Source organism: Furipterus horrens, unplaced genomic scaffold (assembly GCF_987537825.1).
Source record: "Furipterus horrens unplaced genomic scaffold, mFurHor1.1.pri manual_scaffold_6, whole genome shotgun sequence".
NCBI lineage: Eukaryota > Metazoa > Chordata > Mammalia > Chiroptera > Furipteridae > Furipterus > Furipterus horrens.
In genome coordinates, this window is record NW_028327176.1 from 19,833,994 (window position 1) to 19,852,117 (window position 18,124).

Consider the following 18,124-nt stretch of genomic DNA (forward strand, 5'->3'; position numbering starts at 1 on the left):
TTTTGGAAAGACAGTTTAGAAAACTGTCATTCTTTGCTGTGCCTGAAAGCCGGGTGTAGAGAATGAAGGGGGACAGAGACAATCAGAAAAATTGTCTAAGGCAGGAATAGGAAGAACCTGCTATGTCAGGGGTCCCCAACCTCCAGGCTGTTAGGAACCAGGCCGCACAGCCGGAGGTGGGCTTGAATGTAATGTGCTTGAATCATCCCCAAACCATCCCACCCCCCACCTGGGTCTATGGAAAAAATGTCTTCCATGAAACCTGTCCCTGGTGCTAAAAAGGTTGGGGACTCTGCTGTTCTATGTCATGCCAGGGGGTTGCAGCCTTCAGACAATGGCAGTCACTGAAGGTTTTTCATCAGCGGGGAGTGTGATCAGATTTGTCTTTGGAAAGACAACTCTTGAAACCGCTTCGAGGATTTTGTAGAGGTTGAGGCAGATGAAGGCCAACAACTAACCGCTGAGATGTGGGGTGTGGGCGTAGCCTGCACAGTAAGGGTGAAGAGGCACATGCCCCGCCCTGCACAGCTGCCCTCAGGATTGGTGCAGAATAGGGTCTATTTTCCTAGACACTTCCCGACCCCATTGAGTTGGTCTCACTTCAGGCCCCTGCCTCTCCGCCTCTTCTGACCTCCCGTGATTGACCAAGGTCATGAGATGGATCTTTACATTTGACAACTCAAGTTGTTTCAGTAGCCTCTGAGCCCTGCTCCTCTGTCTCCTGGTCTTGGTGAAACCTGCCGGTGTCTTCCTAGCTTGGCCGACCTCCCCGGGTCAGGCCACTTGGCTGCCGGCAGCCTTCGTCTCTGCCAGAGCTGATCTGGCTTGGCCAGTGACCATTTGTATTGTCCTCTCCTGTTCTGTCCATGCCTGGACCACGGTGTTATAGGAGGACCAGACGCCTCCTGAAAGTGGGACCTGTGACACATTCTCCAGGTTTACACACACACCATGCGCTTATAGCTCTGTTTCCTAACGATCCACAGGAGAGATTTCAACAGAGAGCTGAAGCTGAAATTGTCAAACTTGATATTGATCTTTTAAGATTTCAGGTTCTGTTAAGAAAGAAAGCCCTTGGAAACAACTTTTACAAAGTGCTCTGAGCAGTGACAGATTTTCATATGACTCTAGCAATGCCAAGAAGCTCTGGAAAATATGCTGGTTCATTTCAGTGTTGTCCTTATTCTGCTATGGTGTTTTGCTTTGAAGTTTTACCTCTAATTCTGTTGATAACAACAGAGCTGTTTGGTAATGTGCCTGAAACACAGCAGCGCTCTAGAGCTGGGCATACTGTGCTCGATTAACCTGCGTATTTTATACCCCTCATTGCAGTGTGGCAAAGCGCTCCCTGGCCTTTCCAAGCAGGAGGACTGCTGTGGGACCGTGGGTACCTCCTGGGGCTTTCACAAATGCCAGAAATGCCCCAAGAAGCCGTGTAAGTGACATTTCATCATTCCTTAGCAGGTTAATGTAGCATATTTGTTTCCTATGACTACTGTTTTAATGGTGAGACGTTATACTTTCAAAGAACTTACTGGATTGTGGAACATCATGCAATAATTTGCATTTCCAGAAACCTTACAAATCTGAGAAGAGTTTCTACCCATTTTTTAAAAAATTATTTGTTTGTTTATTTTATTTTTAGAGAGAGCGGAAAGGAGAAAGAGAGGGAGAGAAACATCACTGTGTGGTTGCATCTCATTTACGCCCCCAACTGGGGACCTGACGTGCAACCTAGTCATGTGCCCTGACTGGGAATCGAACCAGAGACACTGGCTCGCAGCCCGTTTTGTTTTTTAATAAGGACAGTTATCAGTTGCCTTTTTCAATTGAATTACATATTTAAAAAAATCTTTTAAGAAGCAATGTGCTCAATAAAACAGGCTCTATTTTCTCAGGTGAAGAGAAAATAAGATAGCTTTTAAAATGATAATTATTACATGTTTCAAGCCCCATAAAAAGTTAGTGCAGTTATGATTTCTTAGGTTAAAGTCAGCGATTGCTAGCAGGAGGGAGGTGAGTGGAGGTGGAAGAGGGTGTAAGGGGGATAAATGGTAATGGAAAAAATACAATAAAAAATGAAGACACAGATAAAGTTCTTAAAGCTTTTTTAACAGCCACAACTTCTGTTGTAGTTTTTGTTCTACTATAAGTTTTCAACCTTCAGTTAAAAAGCTCAAATGAAGAAATGATTGGCCGCTGATTGGTAAAAGAGAAATGTATACTAACAAGGACATAGTACTTCCCCTTTTCTTCTTAGTCATGCTTTTATACTATCACCATTCTCCGTGACACGGCTCGGTATTGACACCCACATGCGTTGATTATTCGATAAAATCTGTTTTTCAGAATCTGTTGATGTGAATGGGTCCAGATTTACATCTTTCTCAATTACAGTTTGTGTTTCTAGTTTTTATATGTAGTATTAACTCTGGAAAACTGATTTCTAATATTTTTTAGCAAGACAAAGGTAACTTGATTTAAGTGGAATGTTTTTACACTTACTCCTCACTTTTTGCCCAGAAAGCAAGTGATATTTTTCTCAGTCGTTTTTCTTTGCCTTGTAAAACTGAAGATTTTTATAGTTTTTTAAAATAATTTGTGCTGCAAGGAATTTCTCATTTGCTTCAATTGAATAATTTTTATTTGATTTGGTTGAAATTCTCAACCAAATCTGCCATCTTAGCATCATGGCTCATTATGTCTGTCTTATAAACTATTCTTTCATTCTAATAATTTGTTTTAAATAATTGTCTCTCATTTGGACTTCCTTGTCTCTCAGGCTTACCTGTTCTCTAAGTCTTTTGATGCCTAAAGTTAATTTCACTTAGTATCACTATTTTGTTGATATTACTATCTTCTTTTAGAGGACCAATTTGTGGAAACAGCCATTGAAATTTCTAATAATTAATGAATTCTTCATTTAGGGGGAAAAGTCACATAAATAAGGACCTTGAACACTGAGAGGATGTCCCCAGTGAACTCCCTACGCTGATTCGATAATGATGGACAATGTGAATTTCCAACAAGTGGCTTGAGTGTGATGGTTCCTCCTCACTGAACGATCCATTTGCCTAAAATTATGTTGAAAACCGGATTAAAGGGCTAACTAGGAGACATTTAATACGGTTTAAAGAGCATGGAGTTTGGATTTAGGTAGACTCGAGTTAGACTCCCAGCTCTCATTTGCTGTGAGAGTCTGTATCTAAAATGTTGAAAAACATTGCCTTTTTATTTATTTTTTTTAAACTGCCTACCCTTCATTGACTGTGTATGTTTGCAGGAGTATTGGGGAGGGTGGTTTGTTTCCCACTGCTAGGTCTAAGGACTGAGGAAAGAGACATCCAGTTCTCACGACTTTGTTTTGGGGCTAAGTTTTTGCTCTCTGATACTTTTTTCATCTTACAGCTTATTTTTCTTTTTCATTCCCCCCCCTTCTCTGTAAGATTTTTGCTTAGTTTCATGTCTTTCCTCTCTTTTCCAAATCCCAAAGTTGCAAGACAGGAGTAAAGGGAATCATAAGTTTTCTTCCTGCTTGTTTTTGTTTTTTAATCCCTAATTTCTGCTCCTGACCATTTATCTCTTTTTTTATCTAGAATTGTGTCATCTGGGGATGAATTCACTGTTTTATATGGTTTTGTTAGCTCTGTATTTTGATAATAATTTAGGTAGAATGTGGAAGTACAATGTTGCTAACACTTGAAAGGCTGATGAAAATAAATTTATATGTTGGCTCACTTAATGTATAAAATTGAGGAGATCAATTCCACTTTAGGAAGGACAGTGTGGATTATGAATGAAGTAAACTGTTAACAAACCAAGTGACTCACTCCCAAGAATCACACTTGGGGTCACATTCTTCCTGTGTCACTTAGAAACTTTCCTTTCCTTGGTTGGTACTACTCTCTAAATCATATTTGTTTGGAAGAGAACAGACTTTCCTTGGCTTTACATGCTCTGGTTTTGTGTTCCATGTCTTTTACTTTTTTTCACTCAAAGTAGTTCAAACTTCTGTTTTCAAATGGCTTTTATTAAATGTCTGAAGTTTTCGTTTAGCCACATGCAGAAAGACCTTTCATTGTTGATCAGTTTTTACTGTAAAAACTTAATTTTAAATCTGCAAATGATTTCGTTAACTAGCCTGTAATCTATTAAAAAATGTACTTACCATGAGCAGGTCCCTTGTCCTTTAAAAGAGTTTAGAATAAAATTAATCCTGAGTCCTGAGCTGAGGAAGAATTCAGGCATCTGCTGTGACTCCCTGCCTTGAAGGTCATAACTGCTGAAACTTTCTAAACAGGTTGTTGTCTCTCTTCTGCCTTCGAGCAATCCCGGACAGAAAGCCCACAATCTCTGTAGCCAGTCTGCTCCGGTATGTCTCTGTTTTTGGTAGAAGACTGGACATTCGGCCACCAACTTGAATGGGGCGACTCCCCGCAAGCTGACTTCTCCTTTCTTTTTAGCTCCCTTGTCTAAGACTCCTCACTGTAACCTTTTTCTGGCATTCTGAGGGATCTGAAGATAGGGGACACATGGCAAAGAAAGGAAATGAAGGACGAAAGGAACACCACCAGTAAATACTCACCCTGTTTCACTAGTGCTGAGAATAAAGAACACGTGTTAGGGGCAAAATAATTTTATTTTCCATAATAAGGTGATGGGCTTTTTTTTTTTACTTCAGCTTTCCCTTTTTACTCCTTCAGATCTTTTAGTAGTCTAACCTATTTTAATTATGGCCCATTTTCTATTGCTTATTATCTTTTAAAAAATATTTTATTTATTTTCAGAGAGGGGGAAGGGAGGGAGAAAGAGGAGAGAAACATTGATGTGTGAGAGAAATATGGATAGGTTGCCTTTCACACACCCCAGCCGGGGACCTGGCCCACAACCGAGGTGTGTGCTCTGACTGGGAATCGAACTGGTAACTTTTTGGTTTGTGGGACGATGCTCAGCCCACTGAGCCACACGAGTCAGGGCTGCTCATTATTTTTAATAAAAGGATACCTTATTTCAGGAAATAACAATGACATCTGTCATTTAGTGAGTGCTTGCTTTTGTCAGGCACCATTGCAGGCATTTGCATAAACTGTCTCTAAAGTCCACAACAACCCTGACATGCTTGATAGATGTGATATTCTCATTGTACAGAATTGACATTTCCCAAGGTCAAAGAACCTTTGATAGGCAGAGCCAAGATTTGAACCTAGGTATGCTTAGTCCCAGAAATTATGTTTTATCGACTATGCCAAGAAGTCTCATGGTTCTCTCTAGAGTGTCCAAAGTTCAGCAATTAGGATATTATTGGCAAATTGGTGACTGCAACATTTGTACTGTTGTTGAGTTTTCTGAGTGCTGAGTTCATACAACTCACCACAGCAGCCCCTTTTATCTCCTAGCTTCTAATCATCACCTCCTGTTCTTTCCAGGTTCTCATTAGTATGAATCAGCTCATACGTAGAATGCATGATACTGCCATTAAGGCGAGCATATAATGTATTGTCTAAACTGGAACATTTTGAAGAGTGAAATGGAGTGCTATTAATGAACTTTGCTGGAACATCAGGCATAACTCAGGACTGTCCCAAGCAGACTAGCGTATAGTCACCCTACCTATGATAAGAAAATTCAAATGCCTGGCACAAATCATTGGGGAGGAAGCAGTGCTTTGTGATGTAAATAAAGAATCACTAGTTTTATGATTCTTTCACTTATCATAATCAGCATTTACTGACAAATAATTGGGACTCTCATCTGACACAAAATATGAAGTCTACTGAAGAGCAAGGATAATGTGAAGGAAATTAATATACATTGAATTGGTATCTTAGAAATGAGTAAGACCACTGATGCCTTAAATGGCTTCGGTTATTATGTATAGTAGTTTGAGATTGTAAGAATGTAAACTAAGCATATAACAAAGAATTATTTCTTCCCTTACAGCTTATCACGGATATAACCAAATGATGGAATGTTTACAAGGTTATAAGAGGGTTAACAACACCTTTTGTCAAGGTAAGGTTAACTGAATTCGTTGGTGTGGACTCAACAGTTGTTTGGCTTTTTAGAAACCTGAGCTGTTGCCACATTCTGCTCATTGAGCCCAGCAGGTGAAGGCCACAGTGAGCCACCTCCTGCTCACTCCATTTAGCCATGTGGAAATATAGAGGTTTAGTGTATGGTGGCTAGAATTGCTTCACTGCCATTTAAACTTTATGGAACTTTCTTTCCCCCTATTAATTTGCAATGAAATCCGCAAGAGATTGGATTACATTACAGATCACTTGCTGGCCACCTCCTGTCCATGTACAGGAATCTGTGTGTGTATACATGAGCACATATATGTACCTAGCAATACTACTTCCTTGCTGGCACATGGTTCGGCAGCCAAGTCCCCTTTTTTCTCTCAAAGTTTTGCTGGCCACCTCGAAATATCCAGGCATTAAACATCGGACTGAACACATGTTAACTAGGCAGTAGGTAAAACTATGTAGCTAAGTGTGAAATGTCCTGAGTGCTTTTGCTCAATTTATTTTGCACCTGCAGCAGAATGGTACAAGCAAGGTGAACCTCAGAGATCATTTAGCCCAGTGTCAGCACTTTATAAATGAATGAACAGATGGCTAAATGTATATATTGCAGTGTAAACCAAGTCATAGTGTCACAGATTTGGATGAAAATCTATGAGAAGCCCAGCCCTATGTTAGGATGCATTAGTAGAAGCAAAAGGAGCAGGGCATTAGAAGTGAGGACCTTGTACTCTGCCAGTCAGACTGAATTTGGGGTTTGGGTATTTGGTGTTCATTGTCTTTGGCTAATAAGGTCAACCAGGCTTGTGAAGGACCTGGAAACCTAAGAGTATTTAGCTAGGAGAAGAGCAGACCAAAGAGAAATATAATGGCTGATTTATAAACATGCCTTGAATGTTTGTAAATGTGCCTTTGAATGTTTGATTAACTGTCTTACAAACAAGACTTTTATGAGTTGCTTCAAAAGCCAAAGTCAGTAGCGTGGAGTTACAAGGAGGCATATTTACAACTACAAGTAATTATTTTTTCTGTGGAATACAGTTCCTCGACATTGTACTAAAATAGAAGTGATCCAACAGATACTTAACTATTGGCCAGGGATGCTATAAGAAATTTCTGTCTTCTGTAGTACCTGAGGTTAGATGACTCTGTAGGTACATTCCAGTTATCTGATGCTGTCATTACTCAGTCTCCTGGGATAGATGCTGTGCATGAACCTGTCAGACAAGTTTTAGCCCCTGAACATGTAGCTTCCTAAAGTGTCCCCTGTGATTAGGCATGTCTTCTTGCTCCATTAGACTGTAGACAGAGGAGAGTCTTTATTTATCCTTCACTATTGTAATCCTCCATGGCTAATTGTTAGTAATGCTCCAGAGTGTCAGATGATCCTAGTTTTTCTGAGTATTGAATGATGAAGAATATACATGTTTTCTTGGGGTGGGGTAGGATTTGGACTTCATTAATAGCAATTAGAAACAGAGGCATAGAGAGTAACTTTCCAGAGGTCACACAGATAAAAAGAGACCCAGCCAGGATTAAACTTCCAAACCACCTGTTTCTATGTGCAATATGGCCTCTTTCACCATATATATATCTGTGAAGTATTACTAATGTGGATGCTAGCTGATTGGAACAGAAGATGTGCTCTATGTGGTGAACTTAATATTATAGAAGTCAAAGCAGTTAACATTTACTTGAGTTTGTTTAATAAGAAAGGGAGATTATCTAATATATTCTTTCTAATGGCTGGTTCAAGGTTCTAAGAGTCATATATATAAAAATACTGTAGAAGTGGAAGTGGAAATTTGGAAATAATCACTTGCTATCTCATTTAACAAAATAGAATGGGGACTCTTTCAAATACTTGCTTGAAGGTTTTTGTTTGTTTGTTTGTTTTGTTTTTTGTTTGGATTTCCCTCTCCTGGTATGGCTGGTATGAAGTGACCTTTATTTAGCAAGTTTTGTTCATCCTGAGCAAATGGTTCCCCTCGGGCATTTGCATTGATGGTCAGTAACACCAAATCCTGGCTTATGGTTGTCCCAGGAGGCTATTGGCAAAATCAGTGTTATGCTCTTTGGCATGGATTCTGGAGTAACGTATCACAAAAAATTCTATTTCATGGTGCCTCAAAAAGGCACCGCTAAATTACACTGCAGAGAAGATTGACTCATAAAATAATATGATTTCATTCTGCATAATCTATTTAAGTTGCTTGTGAGAGAAGGGCTTAATTTCACTCCCTTTCTGATATAATTGGTCTGTAAAATTAAACAGAACTTTCTCATGTTACATACATACACTCAGTTTTCCTAAGAGCCTGGAAGCTTTGTGATTCTGTTATCCTACAGTTTTCCAAAGGCCCCCATTCAGCATTCCACACTGTTCTTCCAGTTTAATGTCTTCTCAGTTTACCAAGCACATTTACAATTAAAATGATTAATAACTAGAATTACATTATTTCCCTCAATGAAGTGAACTAATGTTCCTGATACAGCTTTCCCTAATGTGCACTCAGTAACAAAGAACCAACTGTGCACAAGTTAATTTGAGGAGCTTTCAAATCATTGCCCTTAAAGTTGGTTTTTTCCTTCTCTCTCACGGTGCTGCAATTATCTTTTCAAATGAATGATTTATTACATATACACACATGGCGCTCTAAAACCTGCCTCAACATTACGAAGTTGTTCTAATTTGCTTATTTTTCAAAACAAACGATTCCGTTTTCTCATAGGTCTAGAGTGGCATTTGGCATTTGTCACTTGATTATTGTGCTACAGGTCTGATATTGAATGAGAATTAAATGAAATAATATATTGTGTCAATGATAATACATTGAACCTCTTACATTAATACTGCTTTACTCTAAAGCTAAGTTTTCCCCTGAATTTTGAATATTTTCACTTGCCTGTAATTTTGCCAGGAGATAAGTTATTAAATTAGGTACAAATCTAACTTTTTAGAGTAGAATTTGTTTAGAGAGTACTTGGAGACCAATCTATTTTGTGAAATATTTTATTAAAAGCAAATATCTCTTTTGATTCACTAAAATCACATATGTGGTTCATGAGTGTGTAGGTATAAAATCAACAGTATTATTTTCTACATTTTTAGCATGTGTCCGGACACTGTGGGCAATACAAAAATATACAACTAGAAGGCATCTATACTTTTATATACCAGTGTATATATATTCCATTTTCATGGGTAATCTTGAGAACTTTAAAAAACATTCAGTATTACACAAACATTAATTGGTAGGGCACTCCCAAGCTGCAGACCAAGTATATGTAATGAATGATGAATAAGCCATCGTTCCTGCTCTTGAATTTAGTGTAATTAAATCAGCCTGAATCAGCAGGATGTAATTTGCTTTATTCACTGTCCCAACCAGCTGAATTTGAGCTGGCTCCCAAGGAGCCTGTTAAAGCAGATATGAAAGAGCTGTCCGTGTAGCTTTCTTTTGCTGGCCCTTGATTACACTGGGTGTTCTGCCTTAGTATAATACCTTTACGAAGCAGATACATTAGGGCCTGATAATACTCATTACCAGAACTTTCACTGTAAGGCTCCTTTTAGATAGCTCCTCAAAGTGCACCTGAAATTGAATTTTATTTGGACCGTAGAAGAAGATAATGCACTTTTTTTTTAAAGGGCATATCTCTGTCATGAAATGAGACTCACCACTCTTAATAGTCCATAGAAGTAAGCCATTCATAAGACTCTTGGGTTGTAAGAGCTTGCCTGAATTGTAGCTTGCATTTCAGGCCTCTTAATGATTACCAGAAAAATTGGTTGTAGTCGCAGTATGGCGAGCACATAAAGACTGGTCTTTGAGTGTCTTAGAAGACTAGAAAGTGCAGGTGAGCCCCTCAAGAAAACCTGCTTGGCTGGAGAAATGAATGTGGCCTGTGGCATGGTGCTGGGTTAAAACAGAAAGATCGGGTAAGATGAAGTGCTGCAGAACTTGAAGGCAAGGCTCCTATGATTGATTGCATGCGCCGTGTACAATGGAGCAGGCTTTGCGATACATGCTGGGAAAACAGACTGCTTTTAACATGGAAATGTCCAAAGGCCATTTATGACAACATCTTGCATATTTAGAAGAAAATGCATTTGTGGCTTAGAGAAATCGTCACTTTATAATTAATAGGTACATGAACTTACTGACATGTTACCAGTTTTTGCTCTCAGCATGTTTCTTGTATCCTGTGTTTTCTTGCTGGGTTCACATTTTATTTTGAGGTAGGTTTGCAAGATAAAATACAGGACACCAAGTTAAATTTGAATTTCAGTTAAACGGTAAATAATGTGGGATATACTTATATTAAAGGGACTCGTTGTTTATCTAAAATTCAAATTTAATTGGGTATCCTGTAATTTTTTTTTGCCTAATCTATATATTTTTATTATATCCTTTAACAGTTCTTTTAATAAAACTCACTGAGAAGTGTGTACTTTATGTGTCTGAAAACTCCTTATTTTGAGCTCATTTTATAATGATACTTGTCAGGTATATGATTCTAGGTTAACAGTGTTTTTCAACAGTAATTTTTGATTGTTATGCCAGTGTTGTCTGATATCTGTCTTTTTTATCCTTTCTTTCTTTGTAGGTAATCTGTCTTGTCTCTCTTTTGAGGTGGTCTCTTAATTCTTTATATTCTTTAGTTTTATCATGATGTGTCTCCATTTGGGTTTATCTTGATTTTACGCAGTTGACAACAGTACATTGTCAATCTGAAGACTCATGTGTTTCCTGAACTTTGAAGCTGTTATCTCTTAAAATACTGCCTTTTCACACTGCTTTCAGCTGAAACTCCTAGTGGACAAGTATTGGAGCCTCTGTATTTTTCGTGTCTGTGAACAAGTCTTTCAGGCTTTTATTCTTTTGTCTTCCAGTTTTTAAATTCTTGACTTTGCCCATCTAGACTCTATTCCATCTGTTACATTTTTAATTATAAGAATGCTTCATTTCTGAAGTTCATATTTATTTTTTATAGCTACCTGTTATTGTCTCCTTTTTTCACTTTTAAAAAAGTATTCATTTAGTTATTTAAGTATGCTAAAAATCTTTAAAAATCTTTGTGAGAACATTTCATAAAACTACTCCGATCTGGAGAATATTCCTGTTCAAATCATTGACACATTTGCTTTCTTGACATTAGATTTTTCAACTCAGTTCATAGGCTCACTCAGAATTGAAAGTTTATTTTTATCTTCCCCATTTCTTACCTTTTCCTACCTGTGCCCTCCATCTGAAGCCAGATTGTAATGTTAATTCCTGCTGCAGTGTGATTTTTGGTGCTACTGCCCCAGATTTCAGTTGCTGAAGAAAAGTTTTTACCTGGGTACTTCTAGCTTCTTACCCTGACTACTACTCTCCTGGATGCCCCTAGACAGCAGACCCAGAGGTTCCATGGCCCCACCCACCACCATGAACTTCTTTGCCATGTCAGGTTCACTGGGATGAGTCTCTTGTTTTTTCATCTTTTTAAAGAATTTACCTAGAGTTGGTATGTGTTCGGAATGGGGAGGGAGTGTCAAAGCGTGAACTCACTATGTTACTCTTCTTTAGCATATTCATATCAGGATTTTGTTTTACATTCAAGAAATTGATATTGGAATATGGTATGAAGCTAATGTATATATATTATAAATTATTTTTCTTTGAGTATATATATGAAAAGCTTTTCAGGGAAAAGCTTAACATGATATAATTTGTTATCCACAGTTAAAGCCTCTACCTGTTGTAATTAAGCATCTTATCAACATAAATTTATTTACCATCTGCCATTCATACACTTATTCATTTGTGTTAACAGATTTTTAATGATGACTTAAGTAGGGACTCTGAGAAATATAGACTATGATAAGACTGAATTCTTACCCTTATGAAGATCGCTGTTCTCACACATAATTTAAAAAATCAAGGTAGCATGTAGTAAGTGGTTTATGAAATGAACCAAATACTATACAGTTTCAGAGGAAAGTTCCCATTTAATTAGAAAATCAAACAGCATTGAAAAACATATTCCTTTAAATATCACATTGTCTTTCCTATTTATAAAAATAATTCTTACCTATTGCTTAAAATTCAGAACTGAGGAAAACATTTAAAGGGGAAATATGAAAATTACCATCATCTCCTACAAAAATTGATACATTTTGCTATATTTCCTGCCAATCATATATAGACAGAAATTTGGAATTTCATGGACAGCTGCGAAAATTGTTTTTTACTTCATACATAATGAATACTTTCTGACATTATTACATAATCTTCTAAAAGTTATTGTAATGCTGACATAGTATCCCAGTTAATGATGTAGGATAATTCATTTACCCATCCCCCTCAAGTTGGATTTTCAGTTTGGTTTCTATTTTCCTTTATTATATATGATGCTATCAGGGGCATATGTGGCCATAAACTTCTATGTGACTCTGTGACTCTGCTTAGAAGAGAAATTGCTGGTTTCCAAGCTTTGCTTCATCCTGCGCACCTTCCCTTTCAAAGAGGATGTGCTATTTCCTGTCCCACTAGCAGCCAGGAACCCACTGACAGTGTCCCTCCTGTCCTCCCTGATTTCTTTTCCTTTTCTTTACAAATTTGGAAACACATAAGGGACAGTTAACTAGTATGTTTTCCGTCACACAGACCCTCAGCATTTGTATTTAGGCTTTCCCCAGTTATTTTATATTAAATATGGCTGCAAGCAGCATTATTATTATTTTAAATAGTAATTGTATCACTGAAACTAACTCTTGTTGGTTTCAGTGGTTTTCTGCTGAGTTTTCCACGTAGGAATAAAGTTACCTTCAAATAATTGTAATTTGGGGAAGATGGTGGGGACGGGACAATATTGGGTAGGGAAAAAACTAAGACTTGGGTGTAGGAGAGCGTGTGCCAGGCCTGGGCCTGGTGAATCTTGTAGAAGTAAGTGTAGGTGCAGTTGGATGATAAGACAATAAAGGTATTTGGAGGGGACCCAGGCTAAATTTGAAGCTGTAGTGGCTGGTGAGTGTAAGCTTCTTTTGAGTATGTATTTTAAAGAGACGACAAGTTGATCTATTTTGTTATTTACAGTATGTTACTGTGTTGACATTTCTGGTTTCCATCAAAGGTTTTGGAGAAAATTTTCATGGAGCTAAGATAAATGTCTTTTAAATTAGTAGTGAGTGCTAGGTATGCTCCCTCACTCCCTTTTCTTCCTCTTCTCCATCCTCCCTCCCTTGCTTCTTCTCTATGTCCCTCTCTCAGGGGCCACCCACCCCTTCAGGACTTCTTGCAATGATAGTAACAAAGTAAGTCCTCATTTAACGTCGGTAGGTTCTGTGACTTCAGTGAAATGACATATAACAAAACCAGTTTGACCATAGGCTAATGGATATACACAAGAATTAAGTTGCTGCAACATCAATATTATAACAAAATGATGTTATTTGAGGACCAGCAGTACAAGGAAGACGATGACAACCTATAACCATAGATGTTTTTGGTGACAATGATCCTGACACAGCAAGTGACATAAGTGGTCTGTGTTTCCTAAGTTCCCCAGCACTCAAGCCCATTTTAACCCTTTTGTACATAACCTAAGTTCCTCCTCTAGTAACTTGATATCTTTACCCAACTTTTCCCTGGACTTTCTCTCAAGATGGAACTCGCTGGATCTACCATTGCTCTGCTTTTAATTACTGTTTATTTTTAGTGACATGAGACTTTTCTCCTTATGGTATTGCTCACATAAAAATGACTCAATAGTTTTCTCTTTTCTCATATAGTAAATTTCCTTTTGGGTCATTATTGCCTACACATCTTTTTAATCTATTTATTTATATATTTTGCTAGCATTTATTGAATACCTGTTAAGTGGAGCCATTATGTTGGGTATGCCATAATTCTCAGCAATAACCTGTGAGATGGTGTTATTTTTTTTAAACTGATAATGAAACAGTCTTGAGGCTCAAAGAAATCAAGTGATGGAAGTTCCATAGCTGGAGAGGGAGTAGAATCTGCCTTTGAAGGCGGGGTTCCCCTCCCTGTGCTGTTGACATTTATAGAGCAGTTTATAATTTATTAAAGTACTTTCAACATGTTTTTTAATCTCATTAATTCCCAACAACAATTACATCTACTTGGTGCAGGTGGGGAAACCATACCTTAAAACCTTGTCCATAAACAGCAGCAGTGGGGGTGATACTTGATGCTGATACTTTTCCTGCCTGGATTCAGCTATTCTGTTATGCTCTTCCAGTGGTTAGGTTTGGAAATCAGAGAGTTGTCCACACTTTATTTTTATAGCAAAATGTTCCTGTTTTAAATGCATCTGCTTTGTAGAGAAAGTAAGTCTTTTTCTCTCATGTTATTAGCAAACCATCATACCTCTTCAATTTTATCCTGAAGTCTTTAACAAACAGAATATGTATTCTTCTAGAGGGTTTTGTTTGTTTTTTAAACTAGAATTTCTTTGGGTTCTGAGGCACTCTTCTTCTGGTATCACCTCTTTTCCCTTCCCCTGTCAGTTAATAATTACTTTAATAAAACAGTCGTGTATTATTTCTCACGCTTGAGGGCAGCTGGGTGGTTTTACTGACCCTGGACAGGTGTGGATGATCTCAGTAGGGTCAGTCTGTGGTCAGCAGGTGGGCGCGTGGGGCTGGATAGACCAAGGTGGTCTCAGCTGGGGTGACTCTTCTCTTCCATGTGGTCTCTTATCTTCTAGGCACCTGGCTTGGGTTATTGTCATAGTGGTGGCAAGTTTCCAAGAGAAAGAGAGTGAAAGCACACAATGTTTTTCAGGCCCACTTTCCAGACATTGTGATTTCCACCATATTCTAGTGGCCAAAGGAAGTCACAAGGCCAGCTCACAATTAGGGGGTGGGGAATTAGAATCCACCTTTTCATGGGAGCGGCTACAAAGTCACATAGCAAAGGGCATGGATTCAGGTAGAGGTAAAGAATTTTGACCATTTAAAAATCAGTCTAGGACTTCCAGCCAAGATGGAGGCCTAGACAGACACACTCTGTCTCCCTCCACACCTAAGAAGGAATACAACTGTCTCAAAACTAGAGACAAGCAGAAGTTCCAGAATATCGAGCTGTATGGAAGTCCAACAAAGATATAAAGAAGAAATACTCATCCAGACAGGTAGGAGGGGCAGAGCCAGGGTGGAGAGGACATGGTGTGGTGGCGGCAGCGGTAGTGGCAGCAGAAGGCCGGCGGAAAGCTTAGTCACACATTTTAAAAAGTAGGGAGGGACACCTGGGGAGTGCTCCCAGCACCAGACCAGACTACAGAGCTCACAGTGCCAGTGCTGTGAGAAATTAAGCCTCATTGCTTCTGACTGTGCAAACCAGTGGGGGTTGGAGTAGAGGAAGAAACTGTGGGTCTCTCTGCAGAGTCTGCTTGTTTAAAGGGCCCCCATGGTCCTATAACGTCCGCAGATCCACCACACAGTGCGACAACGTGGTGAAATGGGTCTCCTGTACTAACTAATACCCAAGGCTCTGCCCCTTACAATGTGATAAGTGCAACAGCTCTACCTAAGACACAGAGGCAAACACAAGAACCTGTCAAGATGAGGAGACAGAGAAGTATGGGCCAAAAGAGGGAACAGATCAAGCTTCCAGTGGGAGAACTAAGTGACGAGGAGATAGCCAGCCTAACAGACAAGGAGACAGCCAGCCTAACAGACGAGGAGATAGCCAACCTAACAGACGTAGATTTCAAAACACTGGTGATAAAGATGCTCATAGGTTTGGCAGATACAATTAAGTAAGACTAATGCATAAGGGAAGAAGTGAAGGCTATGCTAAATGAAATGAAGGAAAATCCACACAAAACCAATGGTGAAGGGAAGGAAACTGGGGTTCAATCAATGATTTGGAACATAAGGAAGAAAAAAACGGTCAGCCAGTACAGAATGAGGAAACAAAAATTGAAAAAAATGAGGAGAGGCTTAGGAACCTCTGGGACAACTTTAAATGTGCCAACATCTGAATCATAGGGGTACCAGAAGGAGAAGAGGAAGAGCAAGAAATCGAAAGCTTATGTGAAAAAAATAATGAAGGAAAACTTCCCAAATTTGGTGAAGAAATAGATATGCAAGTCCAGGAAGCACAGAGAGTGCTAAAGAAGCTAAACCCAAAGAGGACCACACCAAAATACATCATCATTAAAATGCCAAAGGTGAAAAATTAAGAGAGAATCTTAAAAGCAGCAAGAGAAAAGCAGTGAGTTACCTAAAAAGGGTTGCCTATAAGACTGTCGGCCGATTTCTCAAAAGAAACTTTGCAGGCAAGAAGGGACTGGCAAGAAGTATCCAAAATGTTGAATAGCAAGGCCCTCAACTAAGATTACTCTACCCAGCAAAACTATCATTTAGAATGGAAGGACAGATCAAGTGCTTCCCAGACAAGGTCAAGCTAAAGGAGTTTATCATCAGCAAGCCATTATTATATGAAATGTTAAAGGGACTCATTTAAGAAAAAGAAGATCAAAGCTATGAACATTAAAATGACAACAAACTCACAACTATCAACAACTGAATCTAAAAAATAAAAACAAAATCCAACTAAGCAAACCAGAATAGGAACAGAAACATAGGTGTGGGCATCATTTGGAGGGTTATCAGCTGGGAGGGGGAAGAGGGAGAAATGGGGAAATGGTGCAGGGATTAAGAAGTATAATTGGTTGATACAGAATAGACAGGGGAAAGTTAAGACTAATACAGGAAAGGATGAAGCCAAAGAACTCATATGCATAACCCATGGACATGAACTAAGGGGGGGTGGGATTGCTGGAGGGGAGGGGTATACTGGGCAGAGGGGAGCAAAGGGGAAAAAATTGGGACAACTGTAATAGCATAATCAATAAAATATACTTTAAAAAATCAATCTATAACACCTGGATGGTTTAAACTGGTTTAGCAAATATAAGTGTATTTTGCTTGAGAAAAAATGATCTTTATTTGTAGTATTATGAGGTCACTTTATAGCTACATTTAGAGCAACAACTAAAAAGTATTGGTGAAAAATCATTAAGTGATTGTATTAGAAATTGTATGATTACATTTTTTAAATAACCTTTTTGTGGATGTGTAAACTATGTGTAGAACAATGTAGAAATTGTGGGTATATAGCCCAGTGAATTTTCACAAATTGAACACAGCTGTGTAATTATCATGCAGGCGAAGAAATAGATTATTACCTGCATCCCAGAATCCTCCCTTTGTCCTTTGCCAGCCTTTACTTTCTTCCTCTTTTCCTAAGGTAATTGCTGTCCTGAGTTACCAGCAAAGATCAGTTTTGTCTTTTAACAAACTTCCAAATTATCTTATATTTGTTCTTTTGTGTTTGGCTTCTACTCAGCATTGTGTAGGCAATAGATAAAAATAAAATAAAATAAGGTAAGGGAGGGAGAAGGAGAAAGAGAGAAACATTGATCAGTTGCCTCTCAGACACGCTGTGACCAGGGACCAAACCCACAACCCAGGCATGTGCCCTGCCTGGGAATCAAACTGGTGACCTTTTGGTTTGTGGGGTAATGCCCAACTAACTGAGTCACAGCGGTCAGGGCAGCTTTTTAATAATTTAATATTCAGAATTCTGGCTAGTGAAGTGATATCTTTTGATGTTTTCATTTAAAATACTTTGAGTGTTTTACCCCTTCAGCATGTTCTTTGTTGATATCCCTGTTTATGTAGCGTATTTCATAGTTAGGGTTGTTGGTTGGAGGAAACTTTCCTCTACCTTTCTAGGTTCTTTCACCTGGTCTAATAATTAGACATGAGATAGATTGACAAAAGAAAACCAAATTTAATTACATATGTTCATATGGTAACCCTACATGAGAAAGTCAGAGAAAGGGAAAATGAGGTATATATAACATTCTGAGCTAAGGATGAGGTCAGGTGGCTTGGGTGTCAGATGTGCGTAGGGACATTGGCAGGATGATAAGAATAGATGTTCAGTAATTAGAAGTTTGCCATGCCCCATGGATAGAGCATAAAAAGTTATTTCTGGTGGTAACTCTTATAATGAGAAAGGCCCCAATTTCAGTTCTTCATGGGAAAGATAAAAGTTCCTCCTGAGCCCACAGGG

At 38.6% G+C, this 18,124-nt stretch overlaps 1 protein-coding gene across 12 annotated transcripts in view; it reads left to right on the plus strand.

The window, feature by feature from the left end:
• LTBP1 (latent transforming growth factor beta binding protein 1) overlaps positions 1-18,124 on the plus strand; it is a 376,691-nt gene that overhangs the window by 212,974 nt on the left and 145,593 nt on the right. For all 12 annotated transcript variants that reach the window (XM_090281121.1, XM_090281125.1, XM_090281124.1 and 9 more), the window contains 2 exons: positions 1,333-1,435; positions 5,941-6,012. In XM_090281121.1, coding sequence (XP_090137247.1) covers positions 1,333-1,435; positions 5,941-6,012 — 175 coding nt within the window. The remainder of the gene's footprint in view (positions 1-1,332; positions 1,436-5,940; positions 6,013-18,124) is intronic.